The sequence below is a fragment of the Myodes glareolus genome, chromosome 26 (genome assembly GCF_982192425.1).
Source record: "Myodes glareolus chromosome 26, mMyoGla1.1, whole genome shotgun sequence".
Taxonomy (NCBI): Eukaryota; Metazoa; Chordata; class Mammalia; order Rodentia; family Cricetidae; genus Myodes; species Myodes glareolus.
The window spans coordinates 42,050,410-42,067,576 of record NC_142051.1 but is presented as its reverse complement, the minus strand read 5'-3'; the positions used below and the strand labels follow the sequence as shown (position 1 = coordinate 42,067,576).

The window sequence follows — 17,167 nt, the reverse complement described above, 5'->3', positions numbered from 1 at the left end:
ATAATGTAAATATTGATTTGCAGGACATCTGAAATGTAACCTGCAGAGGGACTGTGACCCACAGACTGAGAACCTCTGCTCTATAGTCCATCAGCTTCCCTTAGCCTGAGCGTCTCCTCTAGCTGTATGGAAGCTTCTGAGTGACGTTTGTAGTCCTATTAACTAAACAACAGACTTTAAGGGAACTTCACTGAATTTGACGCTAATGTCCTCTTCTGCTGAGGGTACAAAATTGCACCAACACTGACTTTTACTAGAAGGAGACCAAGGCGGGAAGACAGTGTAGCAGAGGCCAGGTAGCTGAGGACACCAGGGCCCAGATGTCCCCAGGGAAGTGCGACTCACTCACTGGGCCAGTCATCCTGCAGGTGGCGTGCTCGTGACATCCACCGTTGATGCCGTCCGCACAGGGGTCTATCTCTGTGCAGCTGTGGCCGTCTCCCTGGTAGCCCTTCTTGCAGCTGCAGGAGACTTGTGTGCCCTGCTGAGAGCACTTGGCAGCCTTTGCACAGCCCCCGTTGTTCTGTTTGCAGAAATCCACAGCTGCAAGAGAAAGCGTAGAGGTTTCATGTGCCACTGTCTGTGCCGTCAGAGGCCTTGACCTCGTATGTGCGTGTCTCTGGTCTCCCTGACCTGTGAGCTCTCTGCTAGCTTGTATATGACTCTTGTCCTTATGACTCTTGACAGGCTTGTCACATTCTCATAGGACAGCTTTGATAGAGATTTTCAGAATACACTGGGGGTTTTGATGCTAGAACTCTCTCCTCCCTCCCTACCTCACCTCTGTGTGTGTGTCCATGTCCTGGCTAACTTGACACGGCCTAGAATCATTTGAGGGGTTCTCAGTTGATGGGTTGTTCAGATCCAGATCAGACTGACCCATGCCCATCTGTAAGGATCATCTAGATTGATGATGGCTGGAAGAAGGCCCAGCACAGTCCACTGTGGGCGGCGCCATCCCTAGGCAGTGGGCCTGGGCTGTACGAGAAAGCTGACGAGCAGAAGCCCGTGAGGGAGCAACATTCCTCCATGGCTTTTGATTCTGTCCCACTTGAGCTCCTGTCTTGCCTTCCCTCAGTGATAGATTGTGGCTCAAAACGTAAGCCAGATAAATTTTTCCCACCTAAGTTGTCTCTAGTCAGAGTGTTTATCATGGCAGCAGAAAGCAGACTACGACAGTGTGTGTGTGTACATGTATGCATGTATGTATGTATGCTCATGCGTGTGTGCATGTGGTGTGTGTGTACATGTATGCATGTGTGTACGTATGCTCATGCGTGTGTGCATGTGGTGTGTGTGTGGTTTGTGTGCATGTGTGTGTGTGCACGAACGTGTGTGTGTAGGTATACTGTTGCTACAGTAAGGGACACCTTGTGAGACAGACATGTCCAACCCTGAGCTAAGGGCCAGTCTCAGAGAGCTTGCTTGACCTGGCAAGGGTGAATGAGGCAGCGTGTGCAGGGCTAGGAGAAAAACCCAGCTTGGCTAGACCTCACTGTGTTGTGTCTGCTTTCAGGGTCTTTGTTTTCACAACTGCCGAATTTCAACCTGTACTAGTCTGTCGGGAGCTGTGTGAGTAGCTGGGAAGTTGTCGTATTTCTTCTGCTTGCACTTAGGCTCAGAGTCACTGGAGCCACTTGAGACCCTGAGAGCATCATCCTGAGGGCCGGAAGTCTCCTCTTGGCCAGCAGGGTAGAGTGGGGAGCTGGGCTTTCCACTGCCATTGTTGAGTACGGACCCACTTCTGAAATTCCTGCAGGAGACTACGCAAGGGCAGACATGGCAAAATCTACTATTTATAAAGTGCATTCGCTGTGTGAGTCTTTAATCATAGGAAACTTCAGAAACATGTGCCGGAGGCTGTTCACCACCTGCTTCTTTCCCGCTGTAACAGAGCTGAAGGTGGAATGTGCTGTGGCCTGTCTAACAAGATGGTGGCATTTCCCAGCTCTCTGGCAGCTAGATATGACATACGACAGGTGCTAGCCAACAGACTGTCATACAAGGCAGAATAAGCATTCGGTTACTTCGCTTGTGCTCCCTTGGGACTCAGTGTGGCAAGCACAGTCCTGGCCACTGTGGACTGACACTCGGGTGCTGGTGAGACTCAGTGTGCCGAGCACACTCCTGGCCACTGTGGACTGACAGTGTGAATGCTGGTGTGACTCAGTGTGCCAAGCACACTCCTGGCCACTGTGGAGTTTCACTGTGGATGCTGGTGAGACTCAGTGTGCCGAGCACACTCCTGGCCACTGTGGAGTGACGGTGCGGATGCTGGTGTGACTTGGCTGCAGCATGCCTGCCTAGCACTGAAAGGCTCTGGGTCCGTTCCCACTGGCAGGACAACTGGGGTCAGAGAACATGCAGTCTTAACTCTTTCATTCTAATGCTGTAACGGTTTCTGAAGTTCTGAAGCAAGATCGACTACTTATTGAGTTAGAAAAATACTATAAAAGACAGGATACCTTGTTTTGCAAAGCAATTTAAAATTTTAAAATCATGGCTTGGGAGGCAGGCAGGGCAACTGTGAGCCGAGTCCTAAAGGGGACAGGTGTTGTTGCAGAGACCCCAGCAGACAGCAGAAGAGGCGATGGAGCCCAGCGGTGGCCACACTCCGCTCCCCTCCCGTGCTGGCTGCTGGCCCCAAGGATGCAAAGAGGACTCACCTGTGCACGTGATTCCGTCACCTTCATAATTCAGGTTACACACACACGTGTTGTTCTCCATACATGTGGCATGCACAGAACAAGGAGGCATGCAGACTGGAAACACAACTGCAAAGAAAAAGGCCGCCCTGCACCCCATTGTACAGCATCAGTTTCCCCTACACAGTTTTTCCGGGGCTCTTTTCAGACATTTCATAGATGGCGGGAAGATGGGGATGATTAGCTGAGGACCCGTCTACCCTGGAGATTCTGGGCTATGTCTGCCAAGCAGTTCAGATTATAGTGCACAGGTTGCCTTAGAGGCAACTATTTGAACTTCATTCCTCCAAACTTGCAAGCAGGGATGAACCTGCGCAATAGACTCTTTTGCTCTAAGAACCTGGGCTACCAGAGAAGGTTAAATTGGAACAGAAATTTCACTGTCTTCCAAGGGCACCACTGAGCTGGGGGAGACGTGTGGCACGCTGGTGATCGGATGGGGCTGTGGTGCGCACAGGCATCCTGAAGCTGAGGGGTAGGGTGGGTGGGCAGGGTTGGAAGCACACTTGGCCATACTGTTGGAGCTGCTGAAGCCCTCTGACTCCGGGGAGGAGGAAAGGTCATTCATTTAGGCAGAATGATTTGGCCTTCACATCATAGGCTTTTTAGAACACAGAGACTTTGTTTCTTAAAACAAAAAAGATCAAGATGATGATGATGATGATGATGGTGATGGTGATGATGATGATGATGATGACGATGATGATGATGGTGATGACCACAATAATAATGGAAGTGACTGCATTTGACATGGCTGATACAAACACAGGAACTTTAGAGTCACCCTGGCAACCCTTCCCTTGCACAGGGTACAGTATGTTCGAGCAAGGTGAGGATGGGCTGTCCAAGGCCATTCACCAGTACGTAGCAGAATCAGGGCCCACATCCTGGTCTCAGGAGTTCAAAGACTGAGTTGTCCTGAGACCACTTGATTTCTGTCATCACGCACCTGGGCTGAGTCCCACCATAAGGAGTCATTCACACTGTGTGGCTTTTAGATTGGAGTAAAATCTTTTCACCAAGTTTTTTCTGAACCAGCAACCTCCCGAGGTCCAGGCCACAGTTAAAGTCACTGTTTACAGTGAAGTGGGAGCACCCACAGGTAAGGGGGGAGCACCCATAGGTGAAGGGGGAGCACCCACAGGTGAAGGGGAGCACCCGCGGGTGAGGGGAGCACCCACGGGTGAGGGGAGCACCCACGGGTGGAGTGGGAGCACCCACGGGTGAGGGGAGCACCCACGGGTGAGGGAAGCACCCACAGGTGGAAGTGGGAGCACACACAGGTGAAGTGGGAGCACACACACTGGCATTTTCTCAGCTACCACTCAGATTCCAACCTCACTTGCACTCCCTCAAGAGGGTCCCCGGTAGCCAGGGGCTGTGCCTGGCTGGCCACTCCCTCAACAGACCTGAGAGAGTGTCACAGAAGCGGCCTGTCCACCCTGCTTCACAGAAGCACTGTCCAGAGCCGGAGATTCCCTCATCACACTGTCCGTGCTCTGAGCAGCCACAGGCTGTAAGAGAAACCAGAGTGTCTGTAGTTAGTGACCTGCGGCGATGTCTGCTCAGCCCCACTGCCTGCCTGCCTCTGGGTGTAGTCAGTGTGTGTCTTCTGCCATAGTCATCGTATCCCCCAATTCCAAAAATAACAGACCCACAGGCCAGGCTCTGCTACACAATGGGAGCTGAGGGAAGTCACAGCAGATAAGGCCCCTGTTCTCCTAGGGTTTACAGAGGTCTAATCAGCTCCTGAATGTGCGACAATAAATGTCCCACATGCTGTTGTCACAGAAGCAGAGGGCCATGGCAGTCACCCAACAGATGGAAGCAACAGCTTCCTTGGGGGCTTCATGCTTATCTACTTAAAAAAAAATTTAAACCCACGTGCCAGTTCTGCTCACCACCTCAGTATGGCTGTGCCAGCCCAAGTCCTCCCGGGCTGCAGCTGCGTCAGCCTCCCCAGAGGTGGCCCTGTCTCTGCACATGCTCCCTACAGTGTGTAATCCACGGGACAGTTAGAGCCACCCTCTTCAATCTGTTCCCAACAGTTCTTCATTTCCGCCTGGCCTGTCACACTTAGAACAGACGCTGAGTCATGTCCTCTGGTCTAGAGTTTCCTGTGTGCCCTGGCTCCAGGTGACTCTCAGGCTTTGTCTCCTCCTGCCCTTCCCCTTCCCCGCCTACTCTTACTCTTTCTCACAGGCAGGCCCACTGGACCCCTGCATTGGCTTCCCTCTGGGAAAGCCGCTCTGACTTGCGTGTGAGTCCAGTGGCCCCCTGTGACACAGGCCACTTCAGTGTTAGCTGACTAGGATGAGAACTGGAGTTCCTTCTCACAGACTGAGTGCTCAGGGCCCTGGGCGGTGAGTGAAGACCCAGCATCTCCGGCAGCTGCCTCTGCCTGCTCTTGATGGTCCTGGGAGCTCACAGTCTCTGTGTGAGTGTCTTGTGCTCGGATCTGTCACCTGCTCACACACCTACTCAGCTTGATGACTGCTTTTGTTTCTCTGCACTCGTTGACTCTCTACACCCCTCTCACCTCTGTACCTCTGAATTTCAGGACAATCCCAAGCTGGCAAGTGCATCGCTAATCTCTTCCCCTTAGTTTCTTCATCAACATCAGTTCCTACCTCAAAGGTTGCACTAAGGACTAAATGCAAAACTGCATATGCCTGGCACTTGATAAATTCCCATAGTCACCACGAGTGTAGAATAACTCAGTGAGTGGGTGAAATGGATGAGGACAGGGAACATACAGCTACCAACAGGCTAACACAGCAAGTGGCCACATACGCTGACAGTCTGGCCCAAATCTCCCCGGCCAGCACAGCTCACAGGCTGTCCCGTTGAAACCGGTGTTGCACTGGCACTGTCCTGTGGTCGAGTACAGATCATGGCAGACACCGTGGTTATTACACGGTGTATCCGGTCCTCCGGGGCAGGCTGGAAGAAAATGAGAGAGCGGTGACTACACAGCCTCCTGGTCCAGGGCAGTGCAGCACTGCCGTAAACACACTGTCAGTACTGACATCTTCTCGTGGTCCTGGGGGTCAGTCCACACACAGGGCAAGCCACTGGCTTCTGGGACCTGAGTCTCATGCGTCTGATCTGATTCTGCCTTGGCAGGGTCATGGGATGAACAGCATGCTGTAATGGGAGTCAGGAGACCTGGCTTTGAGTAGATCTGGGCTAAGTCATGAACCCACTCTGAGCCTTAGTGTTTTGTAACTCTGAATGATGGTGGTGATGGTGCCAATGACAGTGATACCTTGTAGCTTGCCCTATATTCTGAGAGGATCAGATGGCAACATAATCCACCATATAAACAAACTGAAAATAAAAACCACACGATCATTTCATTAGTGCTGAAAAAACTTTCGACAAAATACAACATCCCTTTGTGATAAAGGTCTTGGAGAGAGCAGGGATACAAGGAACCTACATAAATATAAAAAAGGCAATATACAGCAAGCCAACAGCCAACATCAAACTAAATGGAGAGAAACTCACAAGACAAGGTTGTCACTTTCTCCATATCTATTCAATAGAGTTCTTGAGGTCCTAGCTAGAGCAATAAGACAACAAAAGGAGATCAAGGGGATACAAATCGGAAAAGAAGAAGTCAAACTCTCACTGTTTGCTGATGATATGATAGTTTGCATAAGGGACCCCCAAAATTCTACCAAGGAACTTCTATAACTCATAAACACTTTCAGTAATGCAGCAGGATACAAGAGTAACTAAAAAAAAATCAGTAGCCCTCCTGTACCCAGATGATAAATGGGATGAGAAAGAAACCAGCCTTCAGAATGGGAAAAGATCTCCACCAACTCCACATCAGACACAGAACTGATCTCCAAAATACATAAAGAACTCAAGAAATTGGTCATCAAAAGAACAAATAATCTAATAAAAAAATGGAGTACAAACCTAAACATAAAGCTCTCTACAGAGGAATCTAAAATGACTGAAAGACACTTAAGGAAATGCTCAACATCCTTAGTCATCAGAGAAATGCAAATCAAAACAACTCTGAGATTCCATCTTATACTTGTAAGAATGGCCAAGATAAAAAACACTGATGACAACTTATGCTGGAGAGGTTGTGGGGTAAAGGGAACACTCCTGCATTGCTGGTGGGAATGAAAGCTGGCACAGCCATTTTGGATGTCAGTAAGGCGATTTCTCAGAAAATTAGGAAACAACCTTCCTCAAGACCCAGGAATACCACTTTTGGGTATATACCCAAAGGATGCTCAATCATACCAAAAGGACATGTGCTCAACAATGTTCATAGCAGCATTGTTTGTCATAGCTAGAACCTGGAAACAACCTAAATGCCCCTCAACCAAAGAATGGATTAGGAAAATGTGATACATTTACACAATGGAGTACTACACAGCAGAAAAAATGACATCTTGAAATTTGCACCCAAATGGAGCTAGAAAACATCATATTGAGTGAGGTAACCCAGACACAGAAAGACAAATATCATATGTACTCATTCATAAGTGGTTTTTAGACACAAAACAAAGAAAACCAGCCCACAAATCACATTCCCAGAGAACCTAGACAACAATGAGAACCCGAAGAGAGACGTACACAGACCTAATCTATATGGGAAGTAGAAAAAGACAAGATCTCCTGAGTAAATTGGGAGTATGGGGACCATGGGAGATGGTTGAAGGGGAGGAGAGAAGAAGAGGGGAGCAGAGAAATATGTATTGCTCAATAAAATCAATAAAAAAAAAGAAAAAAGAGAATTCTACCAATTGAGATGCAGCTCTGACATCTGAGAGTCTTAAAAATTTTCAGGGGTAAATATATTTAAATTTTCTAATGGTCTTTTTAAAATATATATTATTTATTTTTATTTATGTGTATGTGTATATGTTTGTTTACATATACCACATGCATGCAAAGACTTGAGGAAACCAGAAAATGATGCTGTATCCCCTGGACCTGTAGTTACAGGCAGTTGTAAGGTGCCTGATATGTATGATGGTGTGGGAGGTCCTTCTGTCTGTGTGTTGCTTTTATTGGTTAGTGAATAAAAAAAGTGCCTTGGCCTGTTGATAGGGCAGAACTTAGGTAGGTGGGGAAAACTAAATGGCATGCTGGGAGAAAGGAGGCAGAGCCAGAGAGAAGCCATGGAGCTGCTAGAGACAGACGCTGGGAACTTAGCTGGTAAGTCACAGCCACATGGCAATATACAGAATAATAGAGACGGGTTAGGTTAGGGTATGAGTTTAACCAGAAATACACTTAAGCTATTGGCCAAACAGTATAGCAAATCATATGGTTTTCTGAGTGGTTATTTCATGTCTAGGTGGCTGGGATGAACAAGCGGCCCTTCCCCCAGCAGGATGTTGGAAAAGGAACCCAGTTCTTTGCCAAAGCAGTAAGTGCTCTTCTTTGTTTGTTTGTTTTTTGTTTCTCCAGAGAGGGTTTCTCTGTGCAGCCCTGGCTGTCTTTGAACTCGCTCTGTAGACCAGGCTGGCATTGGACTCACAGAGATCTGCCTGCCTCTGCCTCCTGAGTGCTGGGATTAAAGGCGTGCACCACCACCACACAGGGCCTAAAGGTCTTTTAGTAGTGCTTTACATCTCAGTGATCCAGGCTGGGAGCTGGGTGACTGGATTCAGCCCAGTTCATTCCTATAGCGTCTATAGGATGTCTACAGTATAGAACATGAGTGGGGTGCACATGGCAGGAAGAACATCACGGCTACTGGAGTCTGGGACCTTGGGCTTGCTTAATTCCTGAGCTTCTATTTCTCATCCATTAAAGGAGCTGGCATCAGTGTCGCTATGGAGTCTCTGGTACATGTGAGCATTTAACCGTGTTCCTACCTACAGCAAAGCCCAGCAGGTGGGGTGAGCCTTGTGGGCTTCATTAAGGCTTCATTAAGGCTTCATTAAGCATTGCTGCTGATGGATCCGTCACTACAAGTTCTATCAAGGTTTCCAAACCGAGAACAAACCCCCTTTGACAACGAGACACCCTGTAACTGCGGACTTAGAGGAGATCATGACCCACAAATCCCTGTTAGTACATCACTGTTTAAAGATAGGATCATGTCAAAGCCCTTATACAGACATTCTTCCCAACATAAGAACATTGCATAGAAACCAGCAACAGATACTATGGCATGCATTTTAAATCACCAGGGAAGGTGTCAGTATTCTAATTTTACTGCTTTTATCACTTATTTATTATTATTTCTGCAATACCAGAAATTAAACCCTATACACGCTGGCATATGCTCTACTAGGGACCTGCTTCCCAAGCCGCCTTTTTATTTTGAGACAGGATATAGGTTGCTCAGGCGGCCCTTGCATGTACTCTGCCGTTCAGGCTGGCCCTGGACTTGTGGTCCCCCTGCTTCAGGCTCCTGCCCAGCTCTGGTTTCAGGCTGTGCTGTCAGACCCAGCTGAGGTCTGGTTTTCATCATTAAAGTGGATGTAGAGTAGGATCCCAGTAAAACACAAAATACAAAGATGGCGGGAGAGGGCTGGGCCTGGGAAGTGTGAGGGTGGCGTTTCCCTACCCACCCTAGAACTTGGGCACCTTCAAAAGCACAGCCTGCCCGTGCCCCTTTAGGAGGGCAAGGAGAAGGGGTGTTCTCACCCTGACAGTGTGGCAGGAAGTAACCCTTGCAGCACCTGGGGAGCCGGATGACCAGGGTGCACAGCTGCCGGCAGCCTTCCCTGTTTCTCTCGAAAGGCAGTGGCTTGTAGAAACACTTCTGCTTCACACCCTAGAGGGAGAGGAGAGATGTGCAGTTGCTGCCTTCCTCTCCCAGGTTGGGCTCCAGCGCCCCCTGTGGGGAGGATCTTGGCACTACCTAGATTGAAAGTGGGATTTTCAAGGCAGGCCAAGAGTGAAGGGAGGGGGCAGAATAGGGGCCCTGAACAGAGTTTCTCACCCTTGGAGCTGTTTGAAAATGGAATGATTGCTTGGAGATGACGTGGAGAGCAGATTCGTATCAACACATTCTCAACAAGGGGGGAGTGAGATTCACTTTGTGTGTGTGTATGCATGTATGTGACATGTGTATATGTGTGTGTCTGCATGTGACATGTGTATGTGTGTGTCTGTGTGTGTGTGCTGTGTGTGTATATGTGTGTGTCTGCATGTGACGTGTATATGTGTGTCTGTGTGTGTGCTGTGTGTGTATATGTGTGTGTGTCTGCATGTGACATGTGTATATGTGTGTCTGTGTGTGTGCTGTGTGTGTGTGACGTGTGTATATGTGTGTATGTATGTATATGTGGTGTATTATATGTGTAGGGAAGAGGTTGATGTGGGCTTCCTTTTTACTGTCTTCCATCTTAAGTTTTGGAATGGGTTCTCTCACTGAACCTAGAGCTCATTGACTCAATGGTCGTACACTGAGTTCTGGGGACCCTCCTGCCTCCATTTCCTGTACTGGGATTACAGGTACCAGCTCATGCTTCTGGCTTTTTATGTGAGTGCTGGAGATTTGAACTCAGGTCCTCAAGCTTCGTAACCAAGTACTGTATTGACTGTGTCTTTCTGCAACTGTGAAGACCTGTTTTTGTAGGTGCTTTCCTAGTGGGAAGGCCTTGACCACTGCGTGTGCTTATGAGGACTAAACTCAAGCTCTGATCTAGAATAAGTGATAAAGATAACGCTTCACGAGCACGCACTCCGTGCAACCACTTAGCTGTGCCTCTACTTGAAACTGGTGTTTTCCTAGTACTACACAGAGACTTGCCAGTTCACTTTGTTCTATGGAGACAATATCGGTAGGCCATGTAACTTGGCAGGGACTGCCGGAATCTGTCCCCCTGGCCCCATGCCCACGGACTCCATAATGATGCTCTTAGCTGCTACCCCACGTGGCTTTCTGGCCTTTAGTCCTAGCTTTGCTTCTCTGTGTGGCCAGGGCCTGGATGCCCTCATTCTCTGGAACTCATTCTCTCATCCTGCACACATCTCCAGCACAAACAGCTACAATATTCACTATTTCTACAAATTCCAACAATCTTCTTCTCTTCTAAGTATATGTAATTCCATTTTTCAAGAGAGTTCATAAAAGATGGGCAGGGAAATGACAGGCTACCTGTCACATCACCGGAAACACACTCGTAGACCCCGACACACATCCCTCCCCCACCAGAAGACAGAGGTCTGAAGACGAGACACGCAGTCTATGGCCACACCACCCCGGATGAGTCTGTTCCTGTCTGAAGCGGACATCCCCACGGACCTCCAGATGTCATGACTCATAATTACCTTTGGTTTGCTCCACGACGGGCATCTGGGGGTAGAGACACAGCTCCCACAGTCCCCCTGGTGTGCAAGATGAGAAACTTTAATACCAAGGGTATTGGTGACCACGAGGAAATGTCCCTGGCTAACGTCTGGGTGAGAACTTAACCTGGGCTTGGGAACAGTTTAGCTGGCAAAGTACCTGCTGCACAAGCAGGAGGACCTGAGCTCGGTTCCCAGGGATCATTTATACAGCCAGACCTGGTGGCGCATGCTTGTAGTGACGGCACTGGGAGCTTGCTGGCTGGTCGGCCAGCCTAGCTCCATCAGTGAGAGACCTTGCCTCAAGAAACAAGGCGGATAATGTCTGAGGACTCTAATGTTGGCCTCTGGCTTTCACATGCAGCTGCAGATGCACAGAAATACATGTGCACATGCATGCACACTAACACACACGACACACCTTCATCTTGATTAAGACATAGCTACAATAAGATTATACAGAGACACACACTTCACTTAGCCCTGGAGAATTCTGAAGGTCTGTCTTAGATGCCCGTTTGAAAGAAGTCCACTTATGTACAGGGCTGGGCCAGGCAGTACGGTGTGGGCAGACTGTAGCAGTGGGGGTGGGGGTGCAGACAATTGCATTTTAAGTCAGCAGCGAGACCTTTGACCAATCACTGATCCATTCTGAACTTTATAGAAGTTCTATACTTGCTGCCTTTTGACCTTTGGGGAATTGGCAAAAGAAACGAATTAGCTGGAAGAAAGTGTACTGATACACTTGAGGAATTAAGACGGTTACAGCTCCTAAAACAGGAAGGAAAACTTCATTTATCTCCTGTCTAGGCAGACTCCTCAAATTGTGGGGCATTTATTAAATTGTCTAAGCGATGTCAGACACTGTCACTGAGCAGTGACAGCCCTGCTGTGGAGTCATGTTGCCTCAGTTTCCACGTCTGTATGGGGAGTTGATAGTGACTACTCTCGGTACCCAGCACAGCAGCTCGGGGCCACTGGCTGGATGACTGAAGGCAAACGCATGTTGTGTGGTGGACGCCCACGGCAGGGGCCCACGGCAGGGGCCCACGACAGGGGCCCACGACACGGGCTCATTCAGCGCTGTAGGTGTGCGGGGCCCATGTTATAGGTAAGACTGAACCGTGTTGGTTAATGGAGGTGTACAGGGCTCATATTATACGTAAGGCTGAATCATGTTGGTTAATGGAGGTGTACAGGGCCTATATTATATATTAGGTTGAACCATGTTGGTTAATTGCCAAGTATGCCAGTGATATATGACATAACCTGGCAGGAATTTAAAAAGATGTATGCTGAATGAATACGTGGTGGATGTGTCTGAAAACGAATGCTACACTAGAAGGCTCACGTCTGGCATTCCAGCACTGTCTCCTCAGTGATGAAGCCATCATGGGTGGACGGTGTGAAGGGAAGCAAGATTATTGAAGGCCAAAAACTGGCTGAGCAGACGCTGGCTGATTCCTGGTGGCATTTGAAGAATGTCACCAATTGGCCCTTGGATGTTCTGGGACCTGGTCTCATCATAACCCTCCTTGGAGCCACACAGGATCTCCAGGGCTGGTCTCTGGCCCAAGGTTCTTTCTCGATTTTGGTAACTTTAGAACTGACCGAAACATTGAAGGTGGTAAAAGTGTCACACCGGCCACCCAGGGTGGGATTCGTTAGCAGGCAGTCGATGCCATAGGCCACGCCCAGGTCAAACAAGAGTCCTCGCTGGATGATCCTGCACATTTGTTCGTTTAGAAAGAGCTCGCCCTGAGAGAGAGAGAGAGAGAGAGAGAGAGAGAGAGAGAGAGAGAGAGAGATCAACAATCCCTTCAAACTTCTCTTCTTCCCACAGTAAATAACGTGGCCAGCTCCTATAAGGCTCAGAAAGAATCAAAATAAAGAATCAAAATAAATAAGCAAACATGCAGGGGGTTTCCTGCACCTGTCATGAGGGGCTGGAATGCCAGGGTGAACCAGGTGTTTCATAGCCACCCCTAAAGACAGTGAGCGAAAAAGAAGTTGCTGACAATGGAAAACCCAACCCCCCCGCCCCAAACACATCCCGAGACACCCAAATGCCTCTCAAATGGGAACGGTTGGGGAACAGCTTTCAGGCCTCCTGATCCCCCCACTCCATGACACTCACGACGTCACGGCCGGTTCCACATGTTACACTCAGCTCTGAACCTTGCAGTGTCTTCCAGGAGGCAGACCTGGGCAGGTCTGAAGCCAAAGCCTGAGGAAGAGAGGCAGCCATGTTAATACCCGCACTGGGCCTGAAGGGAACACGGCCAGCAAACCAAGTTCCAGGGGAAGATTTCCTGTTGTAACAATTCCGCTGAAGCGCAGTAGCGAATGCAGTCAGAGGTTAGGGCAACTCTGGCTTCCTAAAGGCTGGAAGTTCCTTTTTGTCAGCAGGGCATCTGTGATTGGGCAGCCTGGAAGAGGCTCTCCCGACACGTGGAGCCAATGAAAGGCGTCTCCAGGACAGCTGACTAGTTCTCAGGGCTGACAGCTGATAGCATTAGGATGAGCCAAAAGTTTGTTTAGGAATGCTGGAATCAGGAGTGGCAGGGAACACCTGGAGAAGCTCGAGGGGACCTTTGCCAGTGGCCATTCCGCCCTGTGAAATGGACCAGTGTGAAGAGAGCACACTGTTCAAGAGGGCAGCGGAGCTGAAGCTTCCTCCTCCCCATGGAGGACCTGTGGCCGTGGGCCTCCCTACTAGACTGCGTGACTGTATCTCTCCTGGGACATTTAAGAAACTACCCTGGAGTCCCGGATCACGTGGAACTTCAGATACTCCTTCAGCTTGTCATTGTTGTCTTGATCGAACAGGAAGTCCCGCTGCTCTGGGGGTAGGGCTTGGAGGGCTTTGTCCGTGGGCAGGAAGACAGTGACTGGGGTGTGGATGGGGTCAGAGATGACGCTCAGCAAGCCGGAGTCCTGAAACAGAGATGCTGTATTCCTTACTGTGCATGTGCTGTGTCTCTCCATGACCTGGACTGCGGCTTGTCAGAATCTAAATGCCCCAGAGCGACACAGCCAGGAGCTAGAGCGCTGCACCCCAACCACTCTGAACCCCATTTCCTTAAAAAGCAACTCAGGGAGTCAGGTTCTAAGCTTTTGTTAGTAGGAAAATAAACTACACTATCTTATTTTCGATACTACTTCTGTCCAAATATTTTATCTTCTCATGACTAGTTTTTATTTTTCTCACATTTCATTAAAAATCCTACACAATATTGAGACATGTACGTTTGCCTATATAATTTTTAGATAAAATGTACCCCAAAGAAATGCCAAGATGAACAGGAGAAATCATTTTGAGAGCCTTATGTGGTATGGGAACATCACATATATTAATTTTCCCCTGTGAAGTAGGCTTTATGACCTCTGTCGAGCCCTTGATAGGCTTGTTAGTTTGCTCTAACACCGCCCAACCAGACCCTGCTGAGCAGGTAGAGGGTGACTATAGAGTTCTGGGGGTGACTAGGGGGACTACTCAGTTGCAACATTCTTGGATAGTCTCATTTAAAAGATACTACATTTATTTATTTACTGGAAGGTATGTGCAGAGGTCAGAGGGCAGCTTTATAGGAGCTGGTTCTTTCCTTCTATAATATGAAGAAAATTCTCGGGATTTTCATTTTGAACATGTTGAACCCCCATTTCTAATCAGCTCCCTAGAGAATCTGACATTCAGATCTTTTAGGGAATTGAGGACCTAATGTAGAGAATATAGACTGTGCTTTGTGGGGAACCAAGGTTCTTGGAGCTCTTTGAGGACTGGTCAGTATGGAACACCTCTCACCGATATAAACACAAGCAGACCTAGCAAACCAGAGTTTCAGATGCGCTGTCCCCAAGTGCTCTTTCCCCTTAGAGTTTTACCTGTATTAACTTGCTGAATCTGGTGTAGCCATGGCTCATTGCCACTGTAGTAAGATTCTGCTGCAAAGATAAGGAAGGACATAAAACCTCTCATCTTCCAAGTGCGTCCAACCGTTTGACATTGAGACATGACATTGCTGTCTACAAAGTTCATCCTTGAGGACTGTGCAGGGAGAACGAGCACCACCTCTGCTATGACTGGAGGACGGTGCCTTCCTGAGGTGGCGCTCTCACTCAGGAGATAGAGATACAAAAACAGGTCTAATACCCTAAGAAAGTTCGTTACTTTGTATTGGGCCACATTTATGGCTACCTTGAGACACATCTGTAGGGTAGACATGCTCCCTCTGGAGAGTTTACCAAGTGCTGTAAGAACCCAACTGCATACATCAGTGGTCACAGCAGGGCCGGGCTCTCCACTGGCTTATTAGCAACCACAGCGGTTTTCTCCTGCCCATGCGTTTCTGCACTGCAGGGGCTGGAAAGCTGGATGCAACATTTTCCAGAGCAGCTACAAGCCCACAGGCACCGTAGGGTCAACTAAACCGGAGCACCATGGAGATCTGTTGCTGGAAAGGAACAGTGTGAGGTGCAGCCAACAGGATACCAGGCCCCCCAAAGTCCAGAGGGGTCGGTGTGAGCAGTTTAGTCTCTGGTCCCCTGAGGACCAGGCTGGAGAGGGGAAATCTGAAGAGCTGTAACAGGCAGAATGACCCTAGGGTAAGGCTAGAGGTCGTTTGTTTTAGAATTTTCTAGTTTGCTTTGCTTCCACCTGTGCAGCAATTGAAATTAGACTATGGCCTCCAAAAGATTTATTCATATACACAATATCTTAAGGAACTCCTCTTTGTAAGTGAGGTTTAGTGGATTATGACACCTGCAATGAAGGAGAGCGGCCAATACTGATAATTGAAACAAACTGGACTAGGCCTGGTGCCTGAGGCCTGTAATAGTAGGTGCTTGGGAGGCTAAGGCAGAAGAATAAAAAGTTTGAGACCTATCTGGGCTGCAGAGTGAGTTTAAGACTATCTTAACCAAATTAGTAAGACCTTGTCTCAAAATAAAAAATAAAAAAAGGCTGATTTTGTACTTCAGGGAGAAGGCATTTGCCTACCATGTACAAACCCTAGATTCAACTCAGTACCAAAAAAAAAAAAAAAAGAAAAGAGAAAAGCAAATAAATAAATAAATAAATAGTTAAAATTGTTCTTTCTGTCCACCAAAAAGTTTTATTCCAGGCTTAGCTTTAGGGATATCTAATTATCCATGCATTCCCTTCCCTCTTCCCCTCCCATTCCTCCCTTTTCCTTCCCCAAATCTATATAAAACCATCTTTCCTTATGGACACTAAAGGAAACATAAAATGAATTATTTTAAAAACATTGTCAGGAGATGGTGTAGGAGTTCCTTCTGTTTGTGTGTTGTTTTCATTGGGTAATGAATAAAGAAACTGCCTTGGCCTAGTTGATAGGACAGAACTTAGGTAGGCAGAGAAGACAGAACTGAATGCTGGGAAGAAGGGCAGAGTGGCAGATGCCATGGATCTCCTGCCTGAGATGGACACTGGTTAGAATCTTGCTGGTAAGCCATGTGGCAATACCCAGATTAATAGAAATGGGCTAAATTAAGATGTAAGAATTAGCCAACAAGAAGTTAGAGCTAATGGGCCAGGCAGTGTTTAAATGAATACAGTTTCTATATGATTATTTCGGGTGTAAGCTAGCCGGGCGGTCTGGACGACAAGCAGCCTGCTCCTCCTGTTACAAGGAGATAGGGTTTTACTATATTGGCAAGGCTGGCATGGAACTCCTGGGCTCAAATGGTCCTCCTACTCAAAGCTGCCAAGTAGCTGGTACTGTGGCACACACCACTGCCCCCAGCTAGAATCCATCTACTGACTTCAGTGACCTTGGCTGGACGTAACAGGACGACGGTGCTCCCAAGCCATGCCTCCAACCAGAGCTGAGCTGACAACACCGGCATCGCCTGCTGGAGGGTCACGGTGGGGTACCTACCAGAACCCTGCCTGAAGCATCTTTGGGGGTGATGATCAAGTTCTGGGGAGACAGCAATCTGTCTATGATGTGGATGACGCCATTGGTGCTGATGATGTCACTGGACAGGACCTTCGCCTTGTTGTTTATGTACACGGTACCCTGAAGCCCAACGAAAACAGCGAACACATGAGAGCCTGCACAGACTCCTTCCCCACAGAGCCAGCACTCGTCATCAGGGGCAGAGTCTGATGGTTCATGCGCGGTAAGCACGTATTTATTACGGTTCTAGGAGGACAACAG

General features: G+C 48.4%; 1 protein-coding gene across 3 annotated transcripts in view; it reads right to left on the bottom strand.

Annotated features, from left to right (window-relative positions):
• The window catches only part of Stab2 (stabilin 2), a 143,366-nt gene that overhangs the window by 22,206 nt on the left and 103,993 nt on the right, over window positions 1-17,167 (bottom strand). For 2 of the 3 annotated variants that reach the window (XM_087902082.1, XM_087902080.1), the window contains 11 exons: window positions 16,886-17,026; window positions 14,871-14,930; window positions 13,746-13,922; window positions 13,123-13,212; window positions 12,597-12,743; window positions 10,968-11,024; window positions 9,336-9,465; window positions 5,499-5,648; window positions 4,115-4,219; window positions 2,667-2,774; window positions 350-543 (listed from right to left, as the gene is read on the bottom strand). In XM_087902082.1, coding sequence (XP_087758208.1) covers window positions 350-543; window positions 2,667-2,774; window positions 4,115-4,219; window positions 5,499-5,648; window positions 9,336-9,465; window positions 10,968-11,024; window positions 12,597-12,743; window positions 13,123-13,212; window positions 13,746-13,922; window positions 14,871-14,930; window positions 16,886-17,026 — 1,359 coding nt within the window. The remainder of the gene's footprint in view (window positions 1-349; window positions 544-2,666; window positions 2,775-4,114; window positions 4,220-5,498; window positions 5,649-9,335; window positions 9,466-10,967; window positions 11,025-12,596; window positions 12,744-13,122; window positions 13,213-13,745; window positions 13,923-14,870; window positions 14,931-16,885; window positions 17,027-17,167) is intronic. The other variant, XM_087902081.1, reaches the window with a different exon arrangement.